Genomic DNA, 11,272 nt, shown 5'->3' on the forward strand with positions numbered 1-11,272 from the left:
TCAGCAATGCTGCAGCCAGTCACGAGAGAACGCCCCTCGGCCGCTTTTCCAGTTACTTTTATTTTCTAGACTCTCATTGGTCGCCTTGGAGGCCCCCCCAAAAGGGGCGGAGCTGACAGCGTTACTAAGCGAGGAGGGTAGGCGTCGGGGTGTCCCGTTAAGGAGTTCAGCTGGCACTAACGCTGAGGTAGATGCGGGACGGACTGCAGGTGAGGTTGGTCCCTCCCTCAGAGATCACAGGAAGCCCAGGGAAGGTAACACGGATTTGCTGGAGCCTGGGGGTCTCCGGCCCAACTGCACTGGAACTACAACTCCCAAGATGCTACGCAGGTTTTGGCGCTCCAGCCGTGAACCTCCCCATCCCTGGGATCTCATGTCTTTTGTTCTCTCTGGGTGGCTCTAAGGGAGTCTAAATGAAACTTGGAAATTGTTTGTGGGTTTCCAAATTTCCCCAGACAACCATGGGTGTTATCTTTGAACTTTCTCGCTTAGGAGGGCCCGGTGGCTCATGGGGATTGTAGTCCATCTACCCCTTCTCTCAGTCCACATCCACCTCCCCTTAACAGATTTAACCGGAAACGTACTGTGTATGTTTTAGTCCGGTTCTTTGTTGTTGTTTTATTTTTGTCTATTTCTCTTTTATTTTCGTTCTTCTTTTTTCATTTATGTCTTTTAAATTACTTTCTTCTTTATTTATTTTTATTTTTTTGAGACAAGGTTTCTCTGTGTAGCCCTTAGTTGTCTTGGAACTCACTCAGTAGCCTAGACCGGCCTTGAACTCGAGATCCACCTGCCCCTGCCTCTGCTTCTTGAGTTCTGGGGTTAAAGGCATGCTCCACCATGCCTGGCTAATAAATTACTTGTTTTTTAGTCGTGGTCTTCATTGGGGCTTCATGAAATGGGCTTCATGGAAAATGTTTAAAGAGATTAATTACCTTGATTTGATTATAACACATTGTATACATGTATTGAAATATCATACTGCACCTCATAAACATGTACAATTAACACATGTCAGTTAAAAACATACAAAATCATACAACAGACCATATTTTACCTGGATGGGGCTGGAGAAAGGGTTCACTCAGAGTCTGGAAGCAGTGGCTGGTCTTCTAGAGACCCCAGGTTTAATTCTCAGCACCCACATGACTGCTCTTCTTCATTTGTAATGTACTAATTCCAGGGAATTTGACACTTTCTTCTGGCCTTCGAGGGCATTGCACACATGTAGTGCACAGATACATTAGCATAACACTCATACACAAAACATAAAAAGAAGTAAATCTTTTTTTAATTGCTTGGATATTTTGGAGAAGATGCAGTGTCTAGCTTGTTTACTGACATTCTGATTCTGTTAGCTTGAAGTGGGAACCATGATTCTATAACATGTTATTCTTGTCCATGTAGCCTTCATGTGTGAATGCATCTGTTTCTGTGTGTAAGTGTGGGTGCACCGTGTGGAAATCAGACAACCTCAGGTGTCTGTCCTCATCTTTTGCTTTGTCTGTCATCCTCCCATCTCTCCCCACCCCCATTCCCTCCAGTCCCCAGTTGCGGACCAGACTCAGAGCATTGTGCTCACTAGGCAAGTGTCAACCCCACTTTTACCTTGTTGAGACAGGGTCTCTTTGATGTTTACATCTGAGTACTACAGGTTAGCTGGCCTACAAGCTTTAGGAGGGCTCTCCTGTGTCCACCTCCCACCTCAGTGTAGGAGTACTCGGATTGCAGACTTGTACTAGCACATGGCTTTACATGGGTTCTGTGGATCTGAACACAGGTCCACATGTTTGTGCCAGGCTCTTTGCTCACTGAGCCATCTCCCCAGCCTCTGGAACTTCTGATCCTCCTGCCTCAGTCCCTTGAGTGCGGAGATGACAGGTGAACATCACATAGGAGTCTATGGTTTTTGTTTGTTTTGTTTTGTTTTTCGAGGCAGGGTTTCTCTGTAGCTTTGGAGCCTGTCCTGGAACTAGCTCTTTTAGACCAGACTGGCCTCGAACTCACAGCTCACAGAGACCCACCTGCCTCTGCTTCCTGAGTGCTGGGATTAAAGCTGTGCACCACCTCCACCCAACAAATCTATGGTTTTAAAAGCCTTCCTAAATTTCTGTAATCCTATCATTCAAGAGGTTGAGGCAGGAGGATAACCTGAAGTGCAAAGCTAACCATGGCTGTATACAGAGTGAAACCTTGTCTCAAAAATAAGTAAACAATAAAAGCTCCTCCTAGGCTGGATCCAGAGTTAAGAACTATCAACTACCAGTTCCTAGGTTCTCTTAAGTCTCTTTCAAGAGGTCATGGAATCACACCTCTATGAGCATTGTCTTGACTACAAAGTGATGATTTGTGGGAACTGTAGTCCATATTTTCCAGGAATTCATGGGAATTGTTAGCTTCTGTCCTCCTCTTACCATGCTCTGCTTCTTTTGTAGCCTGCCAGTTTTCATTACCCAAGACAACCCCTTTGGAATGTTCTCCAAGGTGGACAACCCTATTGGCCATCGAGGAGCCAGAACTGGAGCCCCAAGGTGAGGACATGCTTTAGGTAAAGTTCTGTGACATAGACTAACAGCAGGAAGTGATTGCTAGAAGGAAGGAAGGAAGGAAGGAAGGAAGGAAGGAAGGAAGGAAGGAAGGAAGGAAGGAAGGAAGGAAGGCAGACAGGCAGGCATATGATGAGAATGGGGATGACCGATTAAGAGAAATCCCCTAACCCCGCTGCTGGTGGCCATCCCACTTCCAGCTCTCTGACTCCTGGGTCCCCAACCACAGCCTCCCTTAGGCTGTCAACTGAACCTTCCACTGGTAACAGTGGGATGTCTCCTCTCTTGGACTACCTCTATGTGTGGTCATTCCCCACTGGGATCATCCTCTGATCTGACTTTTTCTTCTTGTGATTTCTCCCAATTTAAATCCTGTGTCCATCCAGGTCTCAAAGGTCACAAGCTCCCCAGGCCACAGCAAGCAACTCCCCTGAGCTGTCCGAAGTGTCCTGGCCAACCGATTCCGGAACCCCTTCCCCACTCAGCACTGAGGAACAAAGTACCTCTCCACCACTCGCTGTAATTGACAGCGGGGACTCCGTGGTAGCCAAGTAAGTGCCAGAACTCCTGGCAGGGAAGGGAGATCTGGGGCTAAAGGGAGGAAGAAGGCATCCCATAATGACCGTGAGACAGAGCTGTTTACGCAGTACTGTTTTAGGACCAGGCACTTCATGTGTGTTATTGAGGGGTCTGGAGTTTGCCTGAGTTCAGATCCTGCCTTGGTTAATTATTCTCTGCATTGCTTTGGTCTCAGTTTCCTTGAATTGGGAATGCTAACCACATACATACACTGTGACTGTTCTGAATCATTGGTTCCTCCACATAATGATCTATGAGAACACACATAGTAGAGTGAGTCCTTGGGTCTGAAAGATAGAGGTCCTACATTAGTTATGGCTTAACCCTGATAATATTTATATCTCCCTCATTTAGTGGTCCAGGCAGAAGCAACCAGGGCTGACATTGCAGCTGTTATTTAAGGTGTTAGGAACATAGGTTCCATCTGTCTTATTGTTCTGTCTCTAAGCTGTTGTCCTTTCCTTCATAGGCCAAAATGGTCATCACTGACATTTCTCTTCCAGATTCATACTCCCTTATTCTTTGTTGCTCAAGAGCCAGTCTGGCTGGTGATGTAGCTCAGTTGTTAGCGCATCTGTCTAACATGCACAGGACCCTTGGTTTGATTCCCAAAGCCGCATAAAATGAGGCATAGTGATGTATGCCTATAGACTCAGCATTTCGGAGGTACGGCAACTGGGCCATGGTGGTGCACACCTTTAATCCCAGCACTCAGAAGGCAGTGCAGGTGGATCTCTGTGAGTTCAAGGCCAACCTGGTCTATAAGAGCTAGTTCTAGGACAGGCTCCAAAGCTACAGTGAAACCCTGTCTTGAAAAATCAAAAAAATAAAAAAATTTAAAAAAAAGGTAGTGGCAGAAGGATCAGAAGTTCTAGGTCACTCTCAGCTACATAGTAAATTCAAAACCAGCCTAAGTAAATGATACCTTGTATAAAAACAAACAAAAATGAAGGGGCCAGCAAGATGGCTCAGTGGGTAACTGGTAACCTCAGTTTGATCCCAAGACTCCACATGAAGATGGAAAGGGAGGACTGACTCCACAAAGGTGTCTTCTGTGATGTGTGTGCTATCCCATACACATCAAGTGTGAAAAGGCACACATACAGCCAGGCAGTAGTCGCACACACCTTCAACCCCAGCACTCAGGAGGCAGAGGCAGGGGATCTCTGAGTTCGAGACCAGTCCGCTAAGTTCCAGAACAGCCAGGATTACCCAAAGAAACCCTGTCTCAAAAAAACCAAAAGAGGAAAAAAAAATTAAAGAAAATTAATATTGGGCTGGCTATATGACTCAGTGGATAAAGGTGCTTGCCACCAAGCCTGACAACCCCGAGGTCAATCCCTGGGACCCACCTCCACATGTGCACTGTAGCATGCCTGCTCAAGTGTGCACCCATGCCTGTAAGGGTGTATGTACACACAGAGAAAAAAATGTAAAAAAATTAAAATTACATTAATATATAAGAAAGAGAAATGGATTTTTAAAACCAAGTGCTTGCTTTTGGTAGATTTGAAGAGAGCAGTTATTTATTTATTTAATTTATTTCGTCTTTTTGAGACAGGGTTTCTCTGTATAGTCCTGCTTCTCCTGAACTCACTCTGTAGACTAGGCTGGCCTCGAACTCAGAGATCTGCCTGCCTCTGCCCACCCCCCCCTCCCCTCCCAAGTGCTGGGATTAAAGGCCTGCGCCACCACTGCTGGCAAAAGGAGTTTTTCTTATCCGGGCCTCTGAGCACCACTTTCCGTGGTGCTTGACAAACAGAAGAACACTGTGCCTGCTGCTGTTGATATAATTACTGTCATGACCACGTGGCTCCCTTAGTCCCCCTGCTTCTCACCCTTGGATGCTCACAGGTACATAAACAGGTTCCGCCAAGCTCAGCCTACAAGCCGAGAGGAACGCCAGCCTGCAGGCCCGACCCCAGCTGACTTTTGGTGGCTGCAGCCCAAGTCGTCAGACATCAGCAGTCACCTTGCAGCAGGTACCTAAAACCTCTCCTGTTAGGTGCCCAGCAGCAATCGCTCTTCCTGGACCCTGTGATCAGCTGAGGTTTCCCTGCAGGAGCCAGTGAACCCAAAGGAAGATCCCCAACGACAGGTCCATCTCTCGCTGGGATGTGCAGCGCATCTCTGGCTTCAGCTCCTCTTCAGAAAGTAAAGCAGGTGACACTGCTACCTTCTCCCTCTCTTGCGTGCCTGAGTTGACAGCACCAGCCCTGGGTTGGAATTAGAGACAATGACCACCTTAAGGAACCCTAAACGAGAAAGGGTTTCTGGGCACAGAGATGTGGCTCATTTGGGAACATACTTGCCCAGCAGACAGAAAGTCCAGTGCCACATAAAAGTAGGCCTGGTGGTACAGAGCGGTAGTCTCAGCACCAGGATCAGAGGCTTAAGTTACCCTCAGCTATGTATGGAGTTGGAGGCCACCCTGGGCTATATGATATTCTAGCTTAAGTAAGTGAACAAATAAATAAAATAATCTTTAGCAGAAGGATTTGCTAGTTGAATGAGATTTTGAACGCTAAAAGTAGATGTGCGTGCGCATGCATATTTGTTATTGTCCTGCTGCTGTGACCAACACTGACGGAAGCCAAGGAGAAAAGGTATATTTGCTCAGTTTTAGGGGATTCCAGTCCAGCATGGCAGGGGTATGTGGTGAGATTGAATTTAGAGCCTTTGGAAGAGCAGTCAGTTATCTTAATGGCTGAGCCATCTCTCTAGCCCTACATTTCTGTCTTTTTTTTTTTTTCTTCATGCACCTTCAAGTTAATCACTGAACTGTTCAATAGAATCTTTTGATTAGGCAGGTCTGGTCAGGGAGATAGGTTCAATCTTTCCTTTTTAAATTTTAAATGTAGTATGTGTATGAGTCTCTCTCTCTCTCTCTCTCTCTCTCTCTCTCTCTCTCTCTCTCTGTGTGTGTGTGGAGGTCAGAGGACAACGCCCAGGAGTTGGTTCTCTTCTTTCACTTCTGTGTAGGTTCTAGGGATCAAACTCAGGTCTGTGACCTGTACAGAAAGCACTTTTCCCACTAAGCACTCAATACTGGCATGGCTGAGGTAGTAGGATCATGAGTTCAAGGCCAGCCCGGGTTACAGAAACCCCTAGAGCGAAAGAGGGAAAGTAACCCTCTCTTCCTCAAGAGAAGCAGATTTAAGCTTCCCTGCCACGAGAAAGTGCCAGGTAGAATGCAAGTCCCCAGACCTTCTGTCGAGAGCCCCTTTCCCAGCAGCCTTTGGCACAGGGACTAGCTTCAGGCCCCTCTCGCTGCGCAGAGCCTGAACACCTGGAACTCATCTTTGCTGGACTTGGAGACACTGAGCCTACAAAGCAGAGCGGCCAAGCTCCTGAAGCGCAGGTGATGCCTCTCCCCGTCCTCTCCCTGTCCTCTCCCTCGCCAGTTGTGCCCGGCTCACCGCTCCCCTCACCGGTGCTTTCTCCATGCAGCAAGGCCTCCCTCTCCTCCTCCTCCTCCCTCAGTCCCAGTGATGCCAGCAGCTCCTCCTTCCCCATCAGCTCCAATGGCCTCTCTCCCTGCTCTGTGACCTTCAATCCAGACTCCAACAAGAGGTCTAGTCCCAAAGAATCTGTGTCGGGAGGTAAGGACTGATGGTAGCCAGGTTCAAATCCGCTTACTAGCTGTGTGACTTTGGCCTCTCTGGGCCTTGGTTAACTGGGATACAGGAATAGTAACTGGACCCCTCACTCACAGGTATTGTGGAGATGAACTGAGCTCATGAGTACCTGGGAGGCCCTTCACACAGGCCTGTCAACAGTAGCTGTCAGGGCTGTGACAGGCCTACCGTACTCACTGCTATTATGACAATAAGCTCCAAAATCGGAAGGCTTATTGCGGAGTAAAGGAAATATCCACACTTCATTGGTTCTGGTTTTCTTTCTTTGAACCAGGCTCTTCCTGCGCTGCCTGAGCTGGCTTGGAACTCACGTGCAGCTCCTGCCTCAGCCTCCCTAGTACTGGGATTCCAGGAAGGCACCACCAGGCCTATCATGCTTTTTTGTATTGTTAATATCACAGTGAACCATATGGAACTTTTTGGTAGGCAAAAAAAAAAAAAAAACAACAACAACAACAAAAAAACAAAGTTGAATATCTGGCAATTCCACACGGCTTGGCTAAGTCTCAGTGTGCTCAGGACTGGGGTCCCAAGCCCATGTCCATCCCGCACATATCTATGCAGCTTAGCTACAGCATGAGGACTGTTGAGGGTGAAAAACTTCAGCGAGAAGCTGGGAATGATGGTGCCTGCTGCGGTAGCTCACCGTCAGTCTCAGCTCCATACTGAGTCTGAGGCCAGCACAGGCTAGGTGAGACTCTCACAAGCTAGAGGGACTGGGTGTCTCAGAGAGCCTGCCTTCAGCAAAGATCTCAGCAGATCTCTGAGTCGCAGGTCAGCCTGGTACACAGGGAGTTCCAGGCCAGTGACAGAGCCGTGTGGTATAGGTGGGAGAGGCCTGGTGAAGCTGTCAGGAGTCTTCTGACCATGGTGGGTACAGAGGGTACGTTGACTTTTGGGACAATAATAGGGTCCTGCAGGCGCTCTGAGCACCTGGAGCAGGAGGGAGGGAAGGGATCAAGTTCTAAAGAATCACAGAAGGAATAAAAACAAATAAGGAAAGCTACAAGTACAGTCACAAACTGGGTGTAATGACACTTGTCTATAAGCCCAGGCTGAGGCAGGAGGATTGCCAGTTTGAACCCAGCCCAGGCTGCAAAGCAAAATCGCAAGAGAAAGAGAATCCCAGGCCTCTAACTCTGCTCTGCCCTTCTCATTTCACAAAGGAATTGTGTGGTGTGTGGGCTGCCTGTCAGAAGCGTGGGCTTCAGGTGTCGCCCTGTGCCCCCTCAGCCCTTTCCTTTCTACTCCCCCTACAGCAGTCCCAGAACCGTCCCAGGCCCGCATCCCTGTTCCCCGCACAGCCTCCTCCCAGGCAACCCTTCAGGCCTCACAGGCAACCCTTCAGCCCGAGGAAGACATTTTATATCAATGGCGGCAGCGGCGGAAGCTTGAGCAGGCTCGAGGAGCTGAGGGTGATGGAACCTGGGTGTTGCCTCGGACCCCAGCCCTCACCACTCAGGTGAGTTGAAGGCGTGAGCCCAACAGTGGTAAGGGACACCTAAAGGTGACAGAGGACCTTCCACCTCTTCCTTCCTGTCTCAGATACCTCTTTCTGTCTACAGACTCCTCCTGCCCCTGCAGTGAATCTTGGTTCTCTGGGGACCCAGCCTAACTGTGCTCCACCATGGGGCAATGTGGCCCAGCCTCCTCCCCCACAGGCCTTCTATGTGGAGAGGCCTCCTCTTCCGGGGCCCTCTCCACACATCTGGACCCCCAGCCCTCACGGGTTCCTCTGGGCCCCACAGGCCAATCCGTGGGTATCTCTCGGGATGGTTCCTACCACACTGCTAGCCTCTCCCGCTGCTCCGGTGGCCTCCTTCCCAGCACCCGCTACTGCCACTCCAGCTGCCCCAGCCCCCATCCCTACTCCCCAAGTCTCCATCCCAGTGCCCCCAGCGTCCACTCCACCTCCCTGGGCTTCCACCCTTCCACTACAGGACACCCCTCAGGAGCCAACTACCACTGAGCTGAGTAGTTCTGCCCAGCCCAAGAAACTCAAACCTCGGAGGGCCAGCGCTTCATCGCGCCGGGAGACAGCTCAGCCAGACACTGCAACAGCTTTCGAGAGTCCCTGTTTGCAGCTCAGGGGTGCCCTGGGTCAGGTAGTGACAGCTCGGCTGTTCCCAGACAGTCTGGACGACACGGCCCCTAGCTTAGAGAGCCCATCTCCACCTGAGCCAGAATCTCAGGAAGTCAGGCCCACACCCCCTCAAGCCAAGGGTCTGCCCCCTCCATTGGAGTCTCAGCGTGGGTCCAAGACAGAGTCCCGCAAAGACGCGGCCGCATCCTTCACGGGCCGGCCAGTGCTTCGGAAAAGTAAAGTCACCCTCTCAACGGAAGCTAGGGATCCACAGCCGGCTACAACCCCAAAGGCATCCAGAAGACTGGAGAAGGTCCAGTTGCCTGATTTTAAGGCGGGAGCTGGTGATGCCTTGACCCCTGCCCCAGCTGCTTCAGGCCACGCCCCCTCCGAGGACTTGCTATCTCAGGCCACCCGACTTCTGCAGGCTGCGGAAGGTGAGGGACCCAGAGCCCTTGGGTATCTTTTTTTTTTTTCCAATTCATTTTTATTTTCTGTGCATGTATGTCTGCGAGGGTGTCAGAAGCCCTGGAACTGGAGTTACAGACAGCTGTGAGCTGTCACGTGGGGACTGGGAATTGAGCCCAGGTCCTCTAGAAGAGCCAGTGCTCTTAACCTTTGGACCATCCCTCCAACCCGGCCCTTGGGTGTCTCGATGGTGCTCCCAAACCCTGTGTCCATCTTCTGGAGCTCAGCCCTTTACTCCTCAGACTCTGATGGCAGCGAGTTTCAGGAAGACCCTGTGTTGCGGGTGCTAAGAGCTCAGAGGGCGGAGCTCCGGCAGCAGAAAAGGTGAGCACTCCCCACCAGGATCTTCCATCCTGAGCCCCTGAGTCCTATGACAACCCTACTGGGTGTCTGCCTCTTCCAAGGCCCTTTCCAGAACCCCACCCACAACTCCAGATTCTTACCACGAGTACACACCCCAGCCTCTACCTCCCCAACTTTTCTCCAGGAAAGTGGATGCCCAATTATCTCTTCTTTTGGACCACACTGAAGACCCAGGATCTTCCTCTCCACCAACCAGCCCACCTCCCAGGTCCCCAAGAATGCGATTGAGGAGAGAAGGAGGCTCCCTTGAAGCCAGGCGACTTTAATTGTAAAAATTCCGTTTTTCCTGGGCTGGAGAGATAATGTACTTGCAAGTGTGAAGGCCCGAATTTAGATCTCCAGAACCCACATAAAGAAAACTGACCGGCCAACTGGCCCACCGAGACTGGGTCTCAAACAAGGTGGAAGCTGACAACCTGTATTCAGAATCCTTTGACCTCCTCCGTACACGAGCTGTGGGGGACACACACACACACACATACTAAGAATAAAGTTGTCTCCAGTTAACATTTTTCCAGTTCACTGTTAATTTCTAAGAAATGGATTGTTGTAGAATGGCTGATTGTGCAAATAAGAAAATGTGACCTCTTTCCTATTTCCCCTGACCAACAAAACAAAATTTCCTTTCTGGTTGTGTGTATGTGTGTCTGGTGTGTAAGCCCATGGTTCTAGGTAATATTGGGGACCTGACTCCTGTAACTCAGAAGTGGATTTTTATGTCTCAGGTGGGGACAAAGGCACTGTCACTTGGTCTTGAAAACATCAGTGTTAGTAAACAACAGTACTTCTTACATTGTGCTGGCATCCCTCCCTCTCTGGTCCACACCTCCATCCATAGGTCCTCAAATTCCTTGTCTTTCCCCTAAGTTTGTTCCCCTTCTCCACTTTCTTCAGCTGTGTTCTCCCTGCTCAGCACCAAGCCTGACTCCCCCTTCCCACACATAGTCACCTGGCAGATCCAAACATTTTGTTCTCTTCAAATCCCTCAGAATCCAACTCCTTTCCACTGTCCTCCCCTCGGTCTGCACTGCCTCCTACCTGCCATCGCTGTGAACACATCTGCCCACTCTCTGATGCACTTGCCACCCAGGGACAGCCTTTCTCTTCTCTTTGAAACTGAGCCCTTCAACACACTGCACACAATCAAAGGGATGCAGCTTCAGTTAGGAAAGTGGGTACCGTCCACCTGTTTTCCTTCTCCTTCTCCTTTCTCTGACTTAGAGATGCTTTGGAGAGCATGCAGTAACATCTGATTGCCGGATGTGGTGACACACACCTGTAGCCCTAGGAGTCTGAGGCAGGAGAGTCTCAACTTTGAGGACATCCTCATAGGGAGACCCTGTGTTGAAAAATAAATCAGTTGTTACAGGGACGAAACACATATGGATGTCCCCACTGAGCTCAGTTTGAGTTTGGTGAATTTCATTGTGTGTGGCTGTTTTGTTTTTCTGCTTTTTTCTTTATTGTATTGGTCTCTCTTGTTTTTTTTAATGTTTGTTTGTTTGTTTGTTTACTTTGTTTTTTTTCAAAGACAGGGTTTCTCTGAAGCTTTGGAGCCTGTCCTGGAACTCACTTGGTAGACAAGGATGGTCTTG

General features: G+C 49.4%; 1 protein-coding gene across 3 annotated transcripts; it reads left to right on the top strand.

Annotated features, from left to right (window-relative positions):
- Positions 1 to 64: 64 nt before the first annotated feature.
- Proser3 (proline and serine rich 3) lies at positions 65 to 10,184 on the top strand. Of its 3 annotated transcripts, none has more exons than XM_048438290.3 (11): positions 65 to 209; positions 2,436 to 2,531; positions 2,933 to 3,097; positions 4,980 to 5,107; positions 5,188 to 5,288; positions 6,404 to 6,486; positions 6,576 to 6,727; positions 8,023 to 8,225; positions 8,329 to 9,283; positions 9,557 to 9,638; positions 9,802 to 10,184. In XM_048438290.3, exons 2-11 carry the CDS (start codon positions 2,473 to 2,475, stop codon positions 9,941 to 9,943), a joined length of 2,070 nt encoding a protein of 689 aa, XP_048294247.1. In that variant the 5' UTR covers positions 65 to 209; positions 2,436 to 2,472; the 3' UTR covers positions 9,944 to 10,184. The 3 variants fall into 3 exon arrangements, with proteins under 3 accessions (XP_048294247.1, XP_048294256.1, XP_048294263.1); XM_048438299.3 differs by having other exon boundaries at positions 6,609 to 6,727; XM_048438306.3 differs by lacking the exons at positions 65 to 209; positions 2,436 to 2,531; positions 4,980 to 5,107 and having other exon boundaries at positions 2,962 to 3,097; positions 5,131 to 5,288.
- The last annotated feature ends 1,088 nt before the right edge of the window (positions 10,185 to 11,272 follow it).

The sequence above is a fragment of the Myodes glareolus genome, chromosome 1, assembly GCF_982192425.1.
Source record: "Myodes glareolus chromosome 1, mMyoGla1.1, whole genome shotgun sequence".
Taxonomy (NCBI): Eukaryota; Metazoa; Chordata; class Mammalia; order Rodentia; family Cricetidae; genus Myodes; species Myodes glareolus.